The sequence below is a fragment of the Pseudopipra pipra genome, chromosome 1 (assembly GCF_036250125.1).
Source record: "Pseudopipra pipra isolate bDixPip1 chromosome 1, bDixPip1.hap1, whole genome shotgun sequence".
NCBI classification, from domain to species: domain Eukaryota; kingdom Metazoa; phylum Chordata; class Aves; order Passeriformes; family Pipridae; genus Pseudopipra; species Pseudopipra pipra.
Genome location: NC_087549.1, coordinates 105,634,864 through 105,656,240, shown reverse-complemented (window position 1 = coordinate 105,656,240; position 21,377 = coordinate 105,634,864). Strand labels below are relative to the sequence as shown.

At 36.4% G+C, this 21,377-nt stretch overlaps 1 protein-coding gene across 50 annotated transcripts in view; it reads left to right on the top strand.

Annotated features, from left to right (window-relative positions):
* The window catches only part of CLASP2 (cytoplasmic linker associated protein 2), a 152,730-nt gene that overhangs the window by 83,266 nt on the left and 48,087 nt on the right, over positions 1-21,377 (top strand). For 39 of the 50 annotated variants that reach the window (XR_010433805.1, XM_064669263.1, XM_064669305.1 and 36 more), the window contains 11 exons: positions 333-425; positions 1,084-1,229; positions 2,761-2,896; positions 6,101-6,171; positions 7,305-7,364; positions 8,488-8,565; positions 9,125-9,292; positions 11,866-11,921; positions 13,041-13,211; positions 16,516-16,539; positions 19,429-19,446. Coding sequence is in view for 49 of the 50 variants with exons in the window: in XM_064669263.1 (XP_064525333.1) it covers positions 333-425; positions 1,084-1,229; positions 2,761-2,896; positions 6,101-6,171; positions 7,305-7,364; positions 8,488-8,565; positions 9,125-9,292; positions 11,866-11,921; positions 13,041-13,211; positions 16,516-16,539; positions 19,429-19,446 (1,021 nt within the window). In the remaining variant the exon portion in view is untranslated. The remainder of the gene's footprint in view (positions 1-332; positions 426-1,083; positions 1,230-2,760; positions 2,897-6,100; positions 6,172-7,304; positions 7,365-8,487; positions 8,566-9,124; positions 9,293-11,865; positions 11,922-13,040; positions 13,212-16,515; positions 16,540-19,428; positions 19,447-21,377) is intronic. The other 11 variants (XM_064669297.1, XM_064669270.1, XM_064669238.1 and 8 more) reach the window with 3 other exon arrangements.

The following is a 21,377-nucleotide window of genomic DNA, read 5'->3' as shown; positions in this document are numbered from 1 at the left end:
GAGCCATGCACTCTTGTAATGCAGAAGAGAGCCCCTGCTCCAAAAGAGTTGCATTGGGTTAAAATGTTGGTCATTTCACTATGGTGAAAGGTAAAATCTTGAGGAAAATGTTACTTTTTCAGCTTTTCTTTTAATGATATTCAGTACTCAGTGATATCTTTACAGATTTGTCTTAAAATGCCTATTTATACCTCTTACACAGTTCTCTGGAACTTTTGGGGGAAGATTTTCAGAATTAGAATTGTATTTTCAGTCTTCTCAAGCTATTTTCCTTTATCTGGTTACCTGGAATATTAATATGAATTTTCTGATTTTTTTTCTTAATACTTCAGATCTATTCTAGTCGAGAACTTGAAGAAACGTTGAACAAAATCAGGGAAATTCTCTCAGATGACAAACATGATTGGGATCAACGAACTAATGCGGTAAACTTTTTATCTGGTTTCAGGTTTGGGTAGGTGAATTTCATAAAGCACAAGCAGCCAGATATTTTAGCGTTTGAAGCTATTTTTGTCTTGAAGTAATTGCACTCCAGATAATTGACAAAATTTTCATTCTTAAACCTTGAATTTCTGTATGCTGAGTAAGTTTGAGCAAGTATTTTTAAAAAGCCAAAATACATTTTTGCTGATATTTAAGTGGAAGCTTTTCTGAAAACCATCATATATGTTTCAGTTCAGCATTTATGCAAAATTACGTATTCTGCAGGCTAACTGCTAGCATTAGTACCTCTTATGCGTAGCCATGATAAATTTCACTTGCAGGATTAAAACGTTTGTGTGTATCCAGCATTTATATTTTTTTACCAGGTTTATGGCATCTTAGTGTTTAGAAACAGATATGTGAACAGAATTATGTCTTTCCGCATTTGAAGACTGGGTTCTGAGATTTTCTTAGCTCTAGAATTTAAGTAATATAAATTTGTTACAATTATTTTAATTACAGCCATATATTTCAAAATGGCGCTTTAAAGACATGCCTGCATACATTTTTGCATAGTGAAGCTATTCCTTTTTTTTTTTTTCTTTAAATTTTGAAATGCATATTGCTAGTCTCCTAAACTAAATGCCTTAATCTTTTTAGCTGAAGAAAGTTCGATCATTGCTTGTTGCTGGAGCTGCACAGTATGATGGGTTTTTCCAGCATTTACGGTTGTTGGATGGTGCTTTCAAGCTGTCGGCCAAGGATCTCAGATCCCAGGTGGTTAGGGAAGCGTGCATTACTGTAGCGTAAGTATGGTTCATGTGCGTTTGTGTGCCCTGCTGGATGGTAGGGGGAATTTGACTTAGAGGTACTTTATCAGTGTTGCAGGAAAGGTTATCTTGGACTGCTGTACACTGTGACTGATGAAGACTCAAGTCAGCGTCTGAAGCCTTAGAGAAAAATAAATTGTTAAAGGACTTTGTTCTCGTAGGTGATACATGTCGTTGATAATCCTGCAGCAGATTCTGTGTGAATAACAAGTCACCGTGGTTACACTGAGTACTTGATGCAAGTTAATACACGTTGCTGTGACTAATATTGGGGGCCAGTCTTAGGATCTCTTACGCTTGGGTGATTGGCACAGAACTTTAATGGGACTGCTTGAAATAATAAAGTGAACTGGCCTGTAGTGGTTTGAACATCATGCATTTTGGTGAGGTAATGTCTTTCATAGAATCGTAGAATGGTTTGGGTTGGAATGAACCTTAAAGATCATCTAGTTCCTACCCTTCTTTGTGGGCAGGGACACCTCACACTATAAAGGGTTGTTCAAAGCCCCATCCAGCCTGGCCTTGGACACTTCCAGGGTTGGGGCATCCACAACATCTCTGGGCAAGAGAGATGTCCATGATAATTTTAGAAGCCATGGCTAAACTGAAATGGGATCTTCACCCTTAGCATCTTGCGGACTCCATTAAATTCAAGGGTGGAGAGGAAAGACACAGTAGTCTTTCTCACTTCCATATTTTTTTTCCCTCTGGAAAGGCATGAATGTAACAACTGATTTTCAGTCACCCTCTGAAACAAATACACCTCAGAGTCTACCATGGCTATTCTGATCTCCTAATTGAACAGACCAAGAGGATATGCTGGAACATACAACTGTTCTTGCCAGGGAAATTGAGGCTTCCTAACATGCAATTAGTGTAAAAGTACTGTGTAAATGTTCTCATCCAGGCCTAAGAGCCTGGAGTTTTTCTTGATCCCTAAAACTTAGATATGTCATTTGCTGCCAGCTGCAAATTCTTTTTTTATAATCTCTCTGCATGAAAAAAGTATTTGTTGTCACCCATGGACAGTTGAATTACTGTGATGTGTTTGTATATTTGTTAAAATTGAGAACTTAACCTTTAATATACAAGGAAGTCAAATTTTATGGTTGGCTAATTGTGATGAATTCAGTAGTTTTGCCTGCATTCAAAAGGCAAAAGAAACTAAAACAGTAGTTTATGTAAAATTTTAGATTTATATGTCTCTAAGTGTGTTAAAAACAGAAATACAATGATATATTATGGGGATGTGAGAATTTAGGCTTTCAGATTTTGGTATTTTTTCATTATGAAATCAAGTTACTAATGTTTGGCTTCGTAATGTGTCTGCTAAGTAACAAAAATGTTCCACAAATCCTGCATTTCTGATGAGGTAAGGACTTGGGAATCATGAAATTGAGAAACTCTGTGTTGAAAGATAAATTTTTAAAATCCACTGTGAACTTCGTTATTTTAAGACTAAGAAGTTAGTTTCTGTTAACAAGTTGTGTTTCTTTTCCCGAAATAGCCACCTGTCAACTGTTCTGGGAAACAAGTTTGATCATGGCGCTGAAGCTATTGTGCCTACTCTTTTTAATCTGGTTCCCAACAGCGCCAAAGTGATGGCAACCTCTGGGTGCGCAGCCATCAGATTCATTATTCGGGTAGGTGTAGCTCTCTCACTTTGCTGGCTACAAATCATCAGGTAGTGGCTCTTGGCAGAGACAATAACAATTCTGGTAATAACAACAACAGGCTTGTAAATCATTCTTCAGCAGAGAAGTAACGTTTCTCACAGGTGGACAAATATTATTTATCGATGAAACCAACTGGCAGCACTGTCATAGTAAAGACAGAGGGATAGGTATGAAAAGTCTCTTTTCACGTTTGTTTTCTTTTTTCAGTAGTCTGTTAATTGTAAAAAGGCAGGTGTGTTTCAAAGGGTAACTGCTTTTAACTGACGTTTTAGGAAAGACAAAGTTAAGCTAGTACTTAGGAAGCTAGTGAGATAAAAAAAGAGATCTGAACAACAAAATAAAGCTATTTCTTTCTGCACGCACACTCCTCAAAAAAAAAACCTGAAACCATGAAGTTAATGACAGAGTGTTGAAGAGGCCAGACATAGGTGGATCAATTCAGAAAGCAGAAGTTCGTGAAAAAATAATCCAATAGAGATTTTAATCCTTTGGTTTAAGAACTTTCTAAGATGAGTCCTTAAAGCTATAGCATACAGAAGAGAGGAGTGCTGTATACTAGCTGGTTTTTACTGTATGTTCCTTAAGCATCTTCTGCTGACTGGTGTTTGAGGCAAGATATTTAGATTTTTGCGACTTGTATTGATATTTTTGTGTTTCAGATGAAAGTGGGAGGTTGCCTGTAGTTTCTACATTAAAAGTTGTGGTGTTCTTAATGCTAGGCACTTAGTGCTATTCACTATGATCTCATTGGTGGTTTTAGTTTTGTAAGTTGTTGGAAACCTAAGTGGTTTCGTCACTCACACCTTTTATTGCCATCCTCAGTGTGTTTTGGAATCCGTACTTATTCTGTCTGTCTATGCCTTTAAGAATGTGCTTTGAGACTTCTGCATGCATGATCTTTGTATCAGCACTTGGGGTTAGATAAAATCCCTCAGCATTTTTTCCACAGACTCTTACACTGCACTGTGAGGTGACACAGAGTTGAGTTACAGAAGAAATACACCTTACACAGGATCATTAAAGTTATAAGAGAACAATACTATTTGCAGTAGTCTTAGACGAGCTCAGGCATATAAGAAACTAACCATGTCTTGTTCATAGGAGCACCAGAAAAACAGCATGAAATAAAAATTCACCAATTTTATTAAATCGTCTTTATCGGTTCAGTTCAGTTAGAAGACAAGCTTGCACATCAGCTATAGTGGCCCTGATTTTGTTTAAATTTCTGTTCTTCTTAGCTGTAGTTTAACATGTTGTCTTAGAAGCACAAAAGCAAGAAAATCCTCTCCATAGTGTTTAAATACCCAACCAATAAATGGCTTATGCGAAGTGTTGGCAGAAAATTCATGTTTCAGTGGAAAAAGAAGTAAATATCAGAGTCAAACAGAAGTGCAGCCCCACACACCCTTGGACTTTTATCCTTTGGACTAAATGAGTGTTGATCTCAGGGTGTGTGTGATCAGTTGAATATTTAGAGCCCAAGCTATTGCTTGGAGTCAGTGTTTTGTTCAAAAACTACTACCAGAATCCAGGGACAGCCAGTTCAGTTTCTGGTGCTTTAGTGTGTACCTGCAATGAGAGTAAGTCTACATAAAAAGAGAGATGCTGTATTATACTGGTGATCTTGAAGAGCTTCATCTCATCTTTGTGCCTTTATTGGATTTCATATTTCTTCTCCAGGTAGTTCTTAGTGTAGTCCGATTTCTCTTTCTTCACTCTTAGTAAATCAGGAAACCAATTAAAAAAAAAAAAAAAGTGGGGGGGGTTGGGGAAGGAATCATGGAGAGATGGCATGATGGCAGAAAATCTTTTCCAGAAGGAGATGGGATTCATGTTAGTCAACTGAGCTGCAAGGTAGTTTGGGAGGAAGCATGTATCATTACAGCCTCACAGAAGTAACAGATGAAATGTGCAGTCTTAAAGCTGAATGAGAAAGCAAGCCTGAGGCTTTGATTCCTTTGCAAAACACTTTCTAGAATAAACAATGCCAATAGCTCCAAAGACTTGAAATGTACAGGTTTCTTCAGCTGTAAAAGCATTTTATTTTTATCCCTGATATTGCCTCCTGTCCCTTTCTGGCAATAACATGCCTCTTTTCAATTTGCGAACTGTGCAAACTACAAACAAACTCCCTAAAATCGTGTTTAAAAGTGTATCAATATGAACAAATGCAACTGTTAGACTGTTCCACGTTTTTGATTAATTCCTTCCTAATTCTGAAGTTGGCAGTATTCTGTGAGCTGATCATTATCTCTCTGCTTTTATGGTGATTTGTGTGTTTATATCCTGCAGGTATAACCTAAGGACAAAGTATGATACATGAAATAGTACTTTTTAAGCTGTTGTTTGTTTTTATTAGCCTACAGTTTCACACTGTATTGGGGAGTATTTTAAAAGTTACCATAGGTATTTAATAAAGGACTCAAGAAATTAACTGAAAATAGATTTGTTGAACCACGTTACTCTTCCTTGGAATTAAGATAGTAGTACTTTGTGCCTACAATTAGTTAAGATAAGCTGAAGTAAGGCTGCTTTAATTCTGAATTCAAGTATTTCATTTGGATTTAATGTAGTTTATCTTATCTGCCTTAAGTGGTACTTGAGTAGTTTTCTTTTCCCATCAGAGTGTTAGGTGTTTCCATATAGGTTATATATATGAGCTTGCTTATGTTATGTGTCAATGCTTTTATTACTTTATTGACATATTTTGCATTAAAGGGAATTTGGTCTTTGTAGCGCGAAATATATTGACCCCTAAAAGAATGCCCATAGTTTCAGTTTATTGATTTACTTTTTGTTCCATAATTGATTTTTAAGACTGCTATTCCTTTTTTCTTTTTTCCTGTGGCAAAACTAGAATAACACCAGCTTCCAACTCCTTTGAGACAGCTACATTTGAACCTTCATATATTACTTCTGACAGCAAAATATTGCGTATCATGATGTGATTGTTGATGGCATCGGAAGTGACTTTTGCTTGACCTTTTGGAAAAAAGTAGCTTTAATCAATTGACATGCTAGCAACAGTCTGTTATGTAATAGTATTCTATGATTTAGTTTTGATAAGCATTTTATTATGTTGTTAATTCTCTTTGACTTAATTAGTACAGTACAAATTCAGAATTTAGGAATGCTTTTGTCATTAACTGCTTTGTCCTTTTTTCTTGTTAGCACACTCATGTGCCACGACTCATACCTTTAATAACAAGCAACTGTACCTCAAAATCAGTTGCAGTTAGAAGGTGAGTGCCTTATAAATAAAAAGCAACAGCTTTAATAGTTTTCTAAAATATGGTTATCATATGTTGAAAATGAACAGATTAGAAGATTTATAGCCATTAGCGCTGAATACACAAAACTGTTATCCAGAAAACTACCAAATTAATTTCAGCCACTTGCCTCCACTTGCGGTGGCTTTACTGAGGAACATTAGACTGTAGGTGGCTTTGGTACTGTGAGCATCAGTGAAGGCAGTGTTTCCACGCTGCTTTCATTCCTTTGGAAAGACAACAAAACACTAGATTGGTTGCAATAGTGAAAAGCCTTTCAGGGTTTCTTGCCCTGCCTCGCTGGTGTCCAAAGGATTTGAGCAGAATAAAAATAAAATCTGTCCCTGCAGAACAGGTCAAAGATGATACATAACCAGAAAAAGTCATAGTTCCAGGCAACTGAGTCTACTACCTGTTTGAAAACTTATGTACGCCTCCCTAATCTGTGTCAGTTTGATTTTTTTCATCATAATGTAACTTTAGACATAGTTTAAAGTATGCCTGTTGCTAATGGCTGTTTACTAAATTGTCAAGATTTCCAAATTAATAATGTATATGGTTATATAACTTCATTTGTACAGTGCCAGCAAATCTTTTGGAGTGCTTTCTAGATGCAGAGCCCTGTACTAATGATCTCATGTTTTCCTTTATGCTACATGCTCAGTAATGACAGATGAAAGGATGGGAATAGTGTTTGGGACAGAAATACACTACTAGAGAAATATTATATTGTGTCTTTAAGTATTTATTTTTTATGTTAAGATTTTATACTCTGTACAGTTTTTTTAACTTTATTGAGTTTTGTCTGTTATTTTGGGGCTACTACAATTAACTTAGCATATGTGTAATAACATGACTTGAGCAGTGCATGGTTAATTGAACTACATCTATTATTTTGAAGTTTAAGATTAATTAGCCTGCATATTTGTTTTCTCTACATAATATTTTAACTTGCAATAAGGTGACCGGTGTCCTTCCTTACTTGACAGAAAAATGTACTTTTATTTCATTTATTTTCCTCAGGGGGAAAGAATAAAGTTAGTGTTTATTCCGCAGCCACATTAGAGAAGTGAGTATTAATTATAACTTTTGTTCTGTCTTTATAGGCGCTCCTTTGAATTTTTAGACCTGTTGTTACAAGAGTGGCAAACACATTCATTGGAAAGGTATGGGCCGGTATACTTTTTTCCCAAGAATGAACTGCTAATGCAATTTAAGACAAAAATATTGTCATTGAATCCTTTAATTGGATTATGTTCAGTGTTGGCCAACCTTTCAAGCATAGACAGCCGTTCTGGCACAGCAGGTCGCATGGCTCATTCAAGTGCCAGGGAAAGGAGAGCTGTATGCTCCAGCCTTGGCTTTCCTGTTGCCCCCTCTCCTTACCCTCTGCCTCTTCTCCTGTACTGCATGTGAGCAGTGCATACACAGGTAAGCATCTGTCTTTTCTCCTGGAAGGAGGAAACTTGTGTGTTTGCCATAAAACAGAGCAAGTGAGATTAGGCTGGAGGACTTTTTCTGGTAATGAGTAAGAGCATGCTGTAGCTTCTCCAGAGAGATGGGAAAATACTATGTGCATTACTTCTGCAGGATGGTCACTGTAAACACAAAGTAAGAGTAGAGAGACTAAAGGGCATCCAGAGAAGGCTCTGAAGAGTTCGTTCAGCTCCATAGTCACATTCTATTCCTCAGGGTGCTCCTGAGAAAGGGAGCAATGGGGAGTTCATTTGATTTATGTCAAAGTTTCTAAAAAAAAAAAAAAAACAAAACACACAACCCCAAAAAAACCCACCTCCACCTTTCTCCTCCAAAAAAGCAAAATAACAAATCTGCCACCCAAAACTTACCTTGAATTAAAATTTGTTCATTGTCACAGTTTTGGTCAGATTTAGAATTCATACGCCAAAAGTTTTCAGAGCCAAATTTCCAGTAAGAGAACTTGCTATTCTTAAGTTTTCCCTTTTTCTTACTATTAATATAGTAGTGGAAAAAGCTTCTGCATTTCAGGAAAGCAGGTGTCTTAAAAAAGGGTATTTAAAATAATTTTTTAAGTGTGATAGGTGGGCGTATGTCAGAAAAGTAGATTAAAATCCATATGGATTGAAGGAGGAAGCTGACCTGAACCTGTACAGAAGGTGCAGTTATGTTATCAGTGTGCTTAAGTGTTTGTTTACTGCATACCTTGGAAAGAACTAATATTACTTGGAGTAATGTTAATTAAAGTGTAAAACTACCACTTAAAATAGATTTTGGAGTAGCAAAATAGCATGAAGAGTGTCTTTCTTCTAGGCATGCAGCTGTCTTGGTTGAAACAATCAAGAAGGGCATTCATGATGCTGATGCAGAAGCAAGAGTGGAGGCAAGAAAGTGAGTTTTGACTACATTTTCCTCTGAATAACTGTATGTGTTAGATGAGTGGTAGAAGGCTCTAATCCAAGGTGAACTGCTAACTGTGGCTTGATAGAAGGACGTAAGTTTGCTTGAAAATTGATGTTTCAATTACTATCTCGTTTCTTTTGCAAAAGACATTCTGAAAGCTGAGTCAGTCAATAGTGTTGTGCGGCATTTGATGATTTTACTGAAACAAGAGTTACAAAGGCTGATATTGCTGCATAATCATTCTTCACCCATTGATTAAGCACTTTGACTAGCTAGAAGGTCAGAAAAGAATTCCTTTAGCTTCCCCACAGGACTGGTAAGTGAATGTGAGAAGTTCAGAGGATAGACTTCAGTTATTTTGAAAAGATTAATTTAGTCAATGTAGCTGTTTTCTTTTATGATTTGATGAGTAGTATTGTATACATTACATATTTTCAATCTGAGTTCCTTCCCCTCCCATCCATGGTTCATTCTGTAATCTTTACTTCCTGGCTCCACACTTTAAAGAAAACACAGAGCATTTACATGTGGTTATTCTCTTTTGCAGGGCTTATATTGGTCTTAGAAATCACTTTCCTAGTGAAGCTGAGACTCTGTACAATTCTCTGGAGCCACCCTATCAAAGAAGCCTTCAGACGTACTTGAAGAATTCTGGCAGTATAGCATCTCTCCCTCAGTCAGACAGGTCATCCTCCAGCTCACAGGAGAGCCTCAAGTAAGGGACACTTAACTGTTTCTGAGCCAATAAACAAATGCAAACTGTTCCTCAAGAGCAAATGAGCCAGGTTCCTGTTATATACAGAAAAGCTCAAATTTCATTTTGTCACTTCTTATTTTTTTTTATTGTGTTTTGCTATGTGACAATATTACCCCAGCAAAGTGAAAAATAAGGGCAGTCATTAACTGGATTTTAGCAGATTGTTCTTATTCCTTAACAGCCTCTGTTAACACAGAATATTTTCAAGGTTTACATATTAATGTCCGGCATTCTGGTGCAATGAATAAATCTAGGAAAGGTATAATGGTGTTCCTCCTGTTTTATCCCTTTTTACTGGCAAGCATGAGAAAGGGACATCAACAGTGAAATTCATTCAGATTGGAGATCATTTCTTTTTCCTTGTCTTCACAGTTGTGAATATGTATTAGCAGTAGTTTGCAGCTATTCTAGTTAGTAGAGGATTGGGTCTGTGCTGCAGTCAGTGGTGTATTAAAATGCGTAGACATTCTTGAGCTGAATAAATTAAAGTTTGCTTGGATACCAAAAGCAAAAGAAATCTACTGCCTTTTTAGTAAAAATGTGAAGTAGTAATAGTATGTGGTGATTTTTTTTTCTTTTAAATTCTAGAGAGCTTCCTCAAAGTATTAAAACCTGTTAAGATTTCAGTTCAGATGTTTCATTACCAAAGCCAGAGAACTTTTCTGCTCACTTTTGACTTGAAAGCAAAGACTGCTTCTAGCATATTGAAGTTAATTTTTTTCTCCTTTTTTTTTTTTTTTTGGTTGCTACCTTAAATACCAGAGGTTTATCTTATCTTTCCTATGATGCTTGTAATTATAAAAAACGTTTTAAAAAATAGTCTGTGATGTAAGCTGTTGCTAGCACTTCTTTGGCCACAAAAAAATGTTTATTCAAAGATTAAATGTTCTTCTTTAAGTTAATCTATATTCCCCATCTGAAAATCAAAGTGCAGTTAATGAGTTGCTAGTAATAAACTGTTAAAAACTAAATTACAGGGAAATTAGAATCTTAAAATACTCTTAAATCTTCAAGTATTGGTTCCTATATTGCAAGACATGTAAGTGCTACACTACAGAAAGTGAGGAGTAATATAAGAAATGAACAGAGATTATGCTATTAGAAATTACTTACATTTTAATTGATTTTTCACTGATTTTGCATTCAGATGGATGTTATTTTTACCTTGTTACCTAGAATTTTATTTCTGGCTTTTAATATAAATGCTGAATTTCCCCTGTGTAGACTAACTTGGGAAATATGGGAATGGTTTTTCTGAAAGTGTGATCCTCTGGGATTTTTGAACCTCTGAACTTACAGGTCTTACAGATCATTGATCCAAAATGGTTTTAAAGAGGATGATGGCACGAGAGAAATGTGGTGACTTGTGCCTATGTATATGAAACAGCTTATAAAATGTTGTTCGCAGTGGTGACAGTTGTCTGGGACTTCTGTTTGGAGCAAGCTGTAAGATCAGGATGCACCCAGGAGTTCTACTTCGGCCTCTTCAACTTGCATCAGAATAGCTTCAAAACACTAGCTAATAATGTCAGAAAAGCAGATTTATTAATAATCAGCTGCAAATACATGATCTTCTGTGAGGAGATAGGTAATGGTGCTGACCTCTATATTATCCTTGAGCACCTGAGCTGGTAACTGGGATAAATATACCATATTAGGTATCTCTTTTTTCTCTGCTCTCAGGTTTAAAAGTAGAGAGGGATTATTTTTACTAAAGCTGTGACTCTGACTCAGTTTATAATTTGACTACTGATGAAATATTCAACTATTTCAGCAAACACAAACCTTCAGATACTCAACCAATGAATAAACTATCACACTTTCTTCTAGTAGTCCTTCGCTTTTCTCTGGTCCCTCTGGCTGCATTTTACCCTCCAAACCAGGCCGAAGGATGCGCTCGCAGTTAAACTTGAGTAGGCAAAATGATTTTGCTTGTTTTTGCAATAAAAAGGAAATTAAGAGAAAACATAGAGAAAAAGACATGGGATTTTTCTCCTTTTGTAGATTGCAGAAGCCTCTAACATTTGAAGAGGGGAAATGGAGTCTAGCTGCTTGGAAGTTTCAACTTTTCCCTTTTTAATTTGTAACTCAGTTCTTGAGACATACAGGACTGGAAGAGGCTTACGAGTTGTACATCTTTTTTTTCTTGTTACTGCAAACACCACTTCATTTCTGTTGTAAATAAAGCTTTTTGGTTAGCTTCCCCTATTTTTGTTTGACAGCTGATTTATATGGTCAGGCCTGTGGTTGTACTGACTATCTTAAATGTTTTGTGACCGAGTCCGTAATGCCTGAACTTTGTTAGCAGAGTGTGCCTGTAAGTGAATGATGAGTGCTTTGTGATGAAGATGTAATTTTACATAAAGGATGATTCTGTTTTTCTTATCATTCTGTATTTAAAATGTTTATCTAAAGTATACTGAGAAGGTTGAAGGGGAGAAAAAACAGAAGATTTTTTTTTCTCTCTTTTTTTTGTTGACTTTTGGATCTGATACATGGAACTTACTTATTGGGTTTATGGACTTTTTCAGTCGACCTCTATCTTCTAAATGGTCTGCAGCCAGTCCAGCAAGTTTTGCAGGCAGAGGTAAGGTGGTAGCAATATGGCATAGTGTATAGTAATTGATCTTTATATTCTTTGAATTAAAAGTTCTAAATGCAGCTTAAAATTTTACTGTCTCAGCATTTAGCCTGTTTCCAAGTTAAATAATGGTATGTGTTGCTACAAACTGTACCTGGGGCTAATATTGCCTCACACTCGCTTCACATTTTATGTAGTTTCAGTTGTTGCAAGTATAAGACATAATTTGTTATTAATTGATCATCTCTCCTGGAGTTTTGTCATGGAACAGTCACTCTCAAAGAAACAAAGCATTATTCTTTGGTCTGTTCATGATTATTAGTCTTACATCAATTGGAAATAAAAGACTCATTGTCCCTTTCATCTGTTCCCTTGTAGCTGTTGCTCTTTATTAAAAAAAAAAAAAAAAAAAAAAAACAAACCACATATTTGTGATTCAAAGAATTTAATTTTGTCTTGAGTTTTCATAATTCAATAACTTCAGTCTCTTTTCACTGTGTCTTAGTAACTCCTTACGGAGTAAGTCATTTAACTGCTTTTTACAAATGGCCTGTAATTGAGAGTGCTTGTTTTTTGGATACTGAAACTGTGAAGGGGAGTCAAGTTTTGAAGACCTGAAACAATGGTTAAAATTAATTGAAGCGAGTAGTTAAAATTCAGTAAATAATAGTAGGAGAATACGAAAGTACAGAACATTAGACCCTAAAGCTTTTTAGAGTATGCAGTCAGCTTGCCTGGGGCTTTGTCTTAGCTGAAGTGTGGGAATATTTTCTTCAGTAACTCAGGGGATGCTGTGAATTTTCTTATGTTTGTGAAGCATTTACTAATGTAATAAATCGCATAATCGTTCATTTGTACTACGGAGGGAACACACAGTTGCATTAAATAATGCTAAAATTTCATGCAGAATGAAGATAAGTACTTACTGTAAAACAGACTGTCCTTTATATGCATTTCATGGCAACACCTGGTCTAGTTTGCTTTTTACTCTCTGTAATTACTTGGTTTCTTAACTTCACTTAAACATTTTAGATAGTTTTCTCTGCTTTCTGCAAGTATGTTGTGACAGTAGAATATGTTAGCCTTTTACATGTAATTTTTTTGGTTGGTTGGTTTTTTTGCTAGTTTCAGGCAGCAGCAAGGGTGTTCCAAGCCCTGGAACCCTGCAGAGATCTCGCAGTGACATCGATGTCAACGCTGCCGCAGGCGCGAAGGCCCGGCACGCCGCTGGACAGACAGCTGGAGCTGGGCGCTTGTCAGCTGCTGGTCTACCTCCAGGATCCTACGCTTCGCTAGGTAAGGGGAACATCTGCACTCTGCTGGGAAATATTTTGTGAGGTTTTTGGTCAAAAAGTTACAGCACAAGACTTATATGTTTGAAAAATTGTTGTCGTTTTTAGTAGTATTGGGAGCATGGCAAAAGAGATGATGTTCTGAAGTAAGTTACAGGCTTTGCTAGATGTTTTATTTTTCTTGTTCTGGAACATTGCCAGTGCAAAGAATGTGTTCATACTATGCTCTTTAAATGTCTTAATCTCGAATTAATACTGAGTACCTTTACTTAACAGCATATGATGATCATGATTTTTTTGTTTCTGAAAACAGTAGGGAAATGAGTGTCAGGGCTCTTGATTTTCCATTTTTCTCAGCTCTTTAGCTGACTGTTTTACAACAAGGCCAAAGAAACATCCTGGCAGGAAATGTTTTACAGAAGTGTTTTACGTGATAATATACAACATTGAGTTCATAGATTTCTTTCTGAGGATGTCGGTGGAACTATGTGTATATGTTTTATGTAGGTAACAGTCTCGATTGATAGGAATGCTTGCTGTTAAACATAGAAAGTGCTAGAAGTTATAAGAATGCAAAAAAGAATTTGATAGTGTTGGTGGTGTAGATGATAAAATCTCCACTAAGTGGGGACGGTAAAGGAATATGGGCATATTTTTGTTCTTTTTAGGTTATCCGTGCTGTAGGGATGCTAATGGGGGGACGCAAGGTTCAATGATCACGAAACTGTTGTTTTTCTTCTCAGCTTACGTGCCAGCTAGATCACCAGGGAGACATGTTCTAATGTCAGTATGGCCATAGGTGATCACAAAAGACAAAGAAACTGCGTAGTTCTTCTGATTTACCTTGTGTTTGGGGAGATGTTAGCACATATGTGGGCTATGGTTTTCAAAGGTTTTGGTTGTGCTTTCTAAAATGAAAATTTAATTTAAAGACTATTTCAAATGAATTGATTGTTTTCATCAGGGCCTACTTGAAATGGTTTGAACAGCACTGATTTTAGTGTTAATTTTGTGAGTGTGAGTATTCCTGAGTTAAAGTAGTACTTTCCTCTTGGAATAGCGATTTTGGGTGTGGGCTCCCTCTGGTGCCCACAGAAGGGGCAGCAGAACATGCTGGGTAGCAGGTGGATGCCAACGTTAGGCTGCTTGATGGAGGGGACACGCCTGCGGTTCCCTAGAGAAGTTTTGGGTTCCCCATCCCTGGCAGTGTTCAAGGCCAGGCTGGATGGGGCTTGGAGCAGACTGCTGTAGTGGAAGGTGTCCCTGCCCATGGCAAGGACCAAATGATCTCTAAGGTCCCTTCCAAACCAAACCATGGGAACTCTCAATTCCTCCTAACATAATGCCTAAAAACCTGAAATATGTGGGGTGATTATTTTCCAATTATTGCCTGGTCTGTTTTGCTGTGCAACAGGACAGATTTTGAACCTCAGACAAAGCTGGAGTTCAGCTGCTGTGAGAAGTAAAAGCTGACAGAGAGCACAGTGGCAGAAGGGAAAAAAAAGTCAAATGGAAAATGAGAGAAATCTTCCTTTGTTAATCTGTCTTCTTCATGCTGCTGAAATGAAGGGACTACTTTGATCTTGAGAGTTTCACAGAAAATTAGCTCTTGATTAGACTATCAGTTTGCTTTAGAACATTTTAAGGAGCATGTGATTCATGCTCAGACTTATGTAAGCAAGGGTTGAGAAGGGCACAGGGGTTTTCAGTGAAGTAAACAGTGGTGGTTCTATGCAGGAAAATACGAGAAATAAAGAAATGGCTTATTCTATGTAGTTTAGAGATTTGGTGAGTTAGGGTGGACGAGACGAATAATAAGCAATATTCTTGGGAAGGATTTGGGTTGCTGGAAAGCTTTACCTTGCTACCAAATACAATCGCTTTTGGAGAATAGTGTAATGGTTGTTTTAAATGGCAAAATAACGTAATACTGGCAGTGTCTAGTAAAGTCAAATCCTAGAGCAGACAGTGTAGGGGCAGCAGTAGCCTAGGAGACCAAGGTTTGTTTGCAGTCACAGAAGCAGTACTGCTTCACTGATCTTGGCCGAGTCTCCTAACAGTTTTTGCATTGTGGTAAGGTAGTTTAAATGGCACATATCTGTCCACTCTTCCCCATGTAGAGAGTGTGACTCTTGTTTGTTTGGCTGTGGAGAGACCATGGAATCCACTTCAAAATATTGTTTATTCCTAGTTGTCAAAAGGTAACCTTAAAATGAATGGAGTGTGAATCCCAGCAAGTGCCACGTTTCAGAAGATGGGCTAATTTGTAAACTTCTCGCCTCTGTTCATTTTAAGTGGCTTGTTTGTAGTAGCCCAAATATGTGAAGTTAAATGACAGAATTTTCAAGATAATGCTGACAGAAGGTCTGGAAAATGTTACTGTATTTCCATAATGCTTTCCACATCTCTCAGGTGTTGCAATTAGTACCAAAATAGATAACATTGTCTCCTAGAGTTTGAATTATTTTCACCCTTACTTGCAGAGAAACATCCACCTTTTGCTTAAACAGCTACCAAATTCAAAGCCTCAGTGGTCCACAAGTTTATGAGCATAGTAATCTATAATTATCTCCAACCACCTCTTCCCTTTTTATTATTAATAGAAGAACTCTTGCTTATGATTTTTTAAAAGACTATTCTAGAAGCAGGAGGACATTCTCTAGTTATTTTAAATGTTGGCTGTCTTGGACATCCTTAAGTATTAATGTCCTTGTTGAGGAGGAGGCTTGAGCTGTAATTATATATGTCTCATGCTAAATATTTTAATTTTGATTGTTACTGTCAGAATATTTATGCATTACCTTCCAGCTGAACTGGTAAATATTTAATGCTTTTAAACCAGAGTGAAACTTTCTCCCACTTGTCCTCTGTCTTAACTGTGGTATTTTTCTCCCTCCGGTCCTTGTCACAGGAGGGACATGCTTCATGCTCAGTAGCAAATTTCATAAGAAATATAAATATTGTCAGTAATGATATAAATATGTACTGATGCTTCAGTAACTGTTTACACCAAGCATGAAAGCATTTCTGAATGTTTTACTGTAAGGGTTTTCTCAAATCTGGGAAATACAGAGAGATTCAATATCCCTCTCCAAGGTGCTTGTACCCTATTTTGTAATTTTGTACCTCGGACTGAGAGAAAGCAACTTTACTTAAGTTAGCTTATACATGCATGAATCAGATAAACATGTCTGCTGTATTTAATATTAATGTATTTTCCTTAATTAATGTTTTATGACTCTGCTGTGAACACCTTTATGCTAACACACTAAGTTTTCCATGTTTCTTTGCCTGCTTTTTCAACAAAGAGGATACTTCTGACAAGATGGATGGTAAGAAATTGTTTAGTCTGTCCTCTAATTCTCTTAAATATTTAATAAAGTGTCTTTTATGTAAAAGTATTGATGTTTAATATATTTGTCTGTTCATTAACAAATTACTATGCTGTTTTCATTAACCCCTGTGTAATCTTGATGTCTCACTGTATGTGTTATTGCTGTATTTGTCAATGTTGTGAATGTTTGATCTGTACAGCAGCAGAAACTGTATCAGAAATTGGGCATTACTCATATTTTTTGAAAGAAGCTCAATTAACTACAGAGCAATTCTGTAATCAATACATGCTGCTTTTTAACTAGTCTAGTTCCAGCATGTTTCATAGTTCAACATGTAAAGTCAATTTTTTTTACTTGCCAGAACAGCACTGGGAGAGAAGATGCTTGACCACATAACTGAGGATTAAAAAAAATAATACTAAACTCTTCTCTGTGAAAATCTACCTATATAATTTTAAGTGCTTGTAAATCCTGTAATACAATGTAATTCAATTAAAGAATCATTTGGGAAGACCTACCTGTTAAAATAGGTTACCAGGTCTTCCACCTAAGTTTTAGCACTTACTTTTTCTTATTTTGCCCTATTATAAACACGTGGAGGGACTGCAAAGCAGTTGAGAATCAGGCTTCTCATAGCAGTTTTCTGTTTCAGGTGTAAGCAAATAATGCTTCACATATAGTGCTTCACATATAATGCCTCACCAGCTTCTGAGCTGATGCTCGGAGTCCCAGCTGGATGCCCAAAGATTCTAGTTCTAATTTATTGCTTGGGGGCACTTAACAAGCACTTTAAAAGTTTGTGCAAACACTAGTTTGATGCTTACTTCGTAATTCATGTTTATTAACAGTATTAACAGGTACATGTTTTGAAGAATGAGTAGTTTTCTGGAAGCAAAGCAGGTGATATTTTTCATAGAAATGAAAACAGTAAGAAGGTAGATCTCTAAAACCCAGAATTCTGAATAATTTTAAAGCCCAGATATTTTTTGAAAGAATTTGAGCCACTTTTGAGCACTGAAGATGGCAAGCCTACTTTAATAAAATGAGGAGGGGTTTACAGGGGAATAGTGTCTCTATCACTTAATTTCGCATTGTATTTCCTTATGTTGCATGTAATAGGATTTATTTATAACTGTTTGTGCTAAACACTTTATCTTGAGCTTTTGCACGTTGTCACCAGCACCTTAGGACCAGGCGTGCAGGCTTTTTCTTTAGTAGCCACAGCTCATGATTTTGCACATATATCTATTTAAAAGTAGTAGGGGAAATGCTACACAATTAATCAGAGTAACAGGGGTTTTTGTTTTTTAAAGGGTATCTGTAGATATGATGTGCACGATGGAATGAACACAGCTTTGTTCTCCAGCTGTAGTTGTTGGATATAGCTGTTCTGATCTAACCCACCACCAGGAGGAACTAATCATTTTTCCTTTTTCTGCTAACCTTGTCCACATGTTTTTATCACTTCTTTCATTAGTGCCTTGTAATATTCCATTATCAGTCACTGTAGGTGAACAAACTCCATAAAACTGATTTCATAAAACTGTATAGTGTTCTGTTATTTCATAAAACTGTATAGTGTTCTGTTATTTAGCTTTTGGAGCTACTGGTAAGCCACCAGTAGCCACAGAAGCCACCAGTAGCCACAGAAGCCACCCTTCTGTGGTAGCACAAGGAAGGAGAAACAGAACCACCCCTTCTAGGAACAGCTATCTGTTAGCCTGGCTTCGGTGTTACATAAAATCTGCCTTTCAAGATCCAGCTCTGGAAGAATGTTGGATTTGGAGGGGGAGTTCAGGGTTTGGGGGGTTGGCTGTGCGGTTTTTTGGCTTTTTTTTTTTTTTTTAATAACAAATCGGCAAATTTGATCTGGAAAACTTTGAGGCACTCCTACATACGTATTACTGTAACTGATTTTTGTGAAGAAGCACTGAAATTTACACTGAACTGATTTTTTTAGAGGGATTTTTTAAAAAACACTGCCTTGAAGATACTGTAACTTGAGAAAACCATAGCCAGATTTGCTGAGAAAGTTAAGTTTAGGCTAGTCAAAGACACTAACAGCTGTTTTCATCATTGTATTTTCTTGCAAGGCAGAAATAGCAGAGTGTGAAAACAAAAACTGAAGTACTCTTTGATTTTTTGCAGGGCATTTAATATTTTTATGTCTATTTTATTCCATAATGAGATTTGTTTCAAAGTAACTTAGAGAAGGGAAGGCCTGCCAATTAGGCAGCTTGCCATCAATTCCTAGGTACTGATGTCAGGAAAAAGACCTGTCTGACCCTCCTTTTGTCAAAATCAAGCCTTGTTAAGCTTGGCATACTTGTTCAAGTGTTTTCTGGTTTCAGCAAGCTTATATTCCTTTCAATTCTCTGAGCAAAACTTGATTTTGTGCATGTAGATCTTCCAAATAATCATGGGCTTGATTCAGAAAAATCCTCCTGGCTGGCAGTTCCTATCAAATTATCACTGTCCAGTGTGGGAAACACTGTGTTTTTCTCTGAGGCTATGTATAATAGTATGTTTTATATTTTCAGAAGAGTTTGCACTCTGTATTTTTATTGTCTGCTTTGATCTGTTTTGTCATTTTTTTGACTTACCTCATAAATGTAATTTTTGTTCTATTGATTGTTTCTGTGTGTGGTTTTGTAACAAGTTTGGAAGGCAGTACTGTGCATAGTGTTCTTGTAAATCCCTGACAGTGTAGTATGGATATTTCTTGATAATTTTGCTTCCGTTCAATTATGGAGTTGCAACACAAAAGCTTTAATTATCTTGACTTGATTAAAATTTGTCAAGATTCCTAAGATTAATCTCAAAAAGGAATTTGAGAGGCACAGTATTGTTTGGAATATCATGTATTTTATTATTTTTCCTGTTTAGGAACAGCTTCTGAAGATGGTAAGAAAATATTTTGTTAGACTAGCTAATATTTTCAGCTTCATATTTTCATTGATACAAATTAAGCTTTGAAAGTAGAATATGGTCTTTCTGGGGCTTTGTGGAGGTTCATAACAGACAGCTTATGCATCTAATACTTGGTTGTCATGTAGTATTTTTAAAATTCTTTTGCTTTTATTTTATTTCTCAAGTAATTTTCATCTGCAGTCTAAGTCTCATTGCTTAACATTTCTGGTGTCAAAATGTAGGGGCTTTATAATTTTGCATTTGTTTTTTTAAAGCAAATCTCGTCTCAGACTATTTCATCAAATGTGTTCATGCTCTGGGAAGCAGGTGCTACTATTCTTCATCTCTTCGAGGCTTGGGAGCTAATTTTCAGTATGCTATTAACATTTAAAGCTGTCATTAGTGAATGGAATGTAGAGACTCCAAATGAGTTAACAGTTCATTTGCCTCACAAACACAAACTGGTTTATTTTACATTGATAAAATTGAACCAGGTTCCAAGTGATAATTTAATATACTATTGAAATAGTGGCACTCTGTATTCCTACGTTTTTGGGCCAAGTTCTCAATGCAGTTACATGCCTTGCAGCCTCACAGCACTCAGTGGGAAAACATTGCCATTGCACGGGGATAACTAGTAGAGTTTGGACTAGTCAATTTAACCATTATTGCTGGCGTATTGTTTTCTAATAGCTTAGTGAATAACCTCCTTTATCCTGATTCTCTTCTTATAGACTCTCATCTATGGCTATTCCTTCTACTTGGATGAATAATATTAACTTGGTTGGTCTCCAAATTCTGCTGTGGCAAGCCTAAAGAGGCTAGAAATAAATAATAGACTGTGTACTTAATTTTTCTGTCCAATATTAACTCTGCAGGTCTAGAAAATATTTTAATTATGCTGGGTTTAAAAGTGGACTACTTGTTGAGCTAGATCCACCCTGTACAGACTTTTGGGATTTTGTTCTTGCAACTTAGGAGAATTACGGTTAGCATGGGTTTGGTTTTGATTTCATTTTTCTGTTGTTTGAGAGGTTGGCTTAGGAAATGTGGTACACAACTCCACTGTTTTCTTCTGTGAATGATCTTTCAGTTACCTATAATTCATCCAACTGGGGTCTTCCTTCTTTTGTAATTCCATTGTATATGCTGAATAATTTGAGGAACATGACTAACAATGCAGAAAGGTTTAACCCAAACCCAAGAGGGTTTGGCATTTGAGAGAGAAGTGAATCTATTGTTTTATTTCTAGATACTCAGTTTAACCTGTGTCTTCCTTGGTTCTTTTATCTGCTTAGGACAGTAGTATTTCTTTATATCATATTGTTGCTGAGAAGTACTGAAGTGTACTTAGACTTTGCAAAATGCTGTAAAAGGTTTGATAAATCCTTTAGGACTCTATATGACCACAGCCAGGAAAACAGTAGAATCTTCAGTAATAGAAAAACTAATATTCAGATTCTAAAAAGAGGAGTGAAGTTAGGAAGAAAACTCAGAATTCAATTTGAAAAGGGTCAGCATAATTTCTGTAGTTTTACGACAGCAAAAGTAGAATTACAACCACAAGTAATCATGAGAAGACTGTACCTGATAGAGCCACATTAGCGTTTGCATTGCCTATAGTATTTAATAAACTTCTCTTTTTTTTAATGTAATCAACCTATTTATGTAGGAAGAAAGAACTAGCTAGCTAGATCAGAGTGGTAAAGGGATAATGTTTACTGAAACATGTAGCATGAGAGGAGAAGTATTAACTATTAAATCCGTCAAGGTGTTCAGATTTCTACTAATTATCCCAAGTGAATTTTCACCAATTGAGTTACATTGCGCTTATTTTATCTGAAGAAACTTAATAAAATATTAGTACATGCTGCTGTTGCTTTGCTTCCTACATGACTGTGAAAAACTGATTTAATGCCATTTTT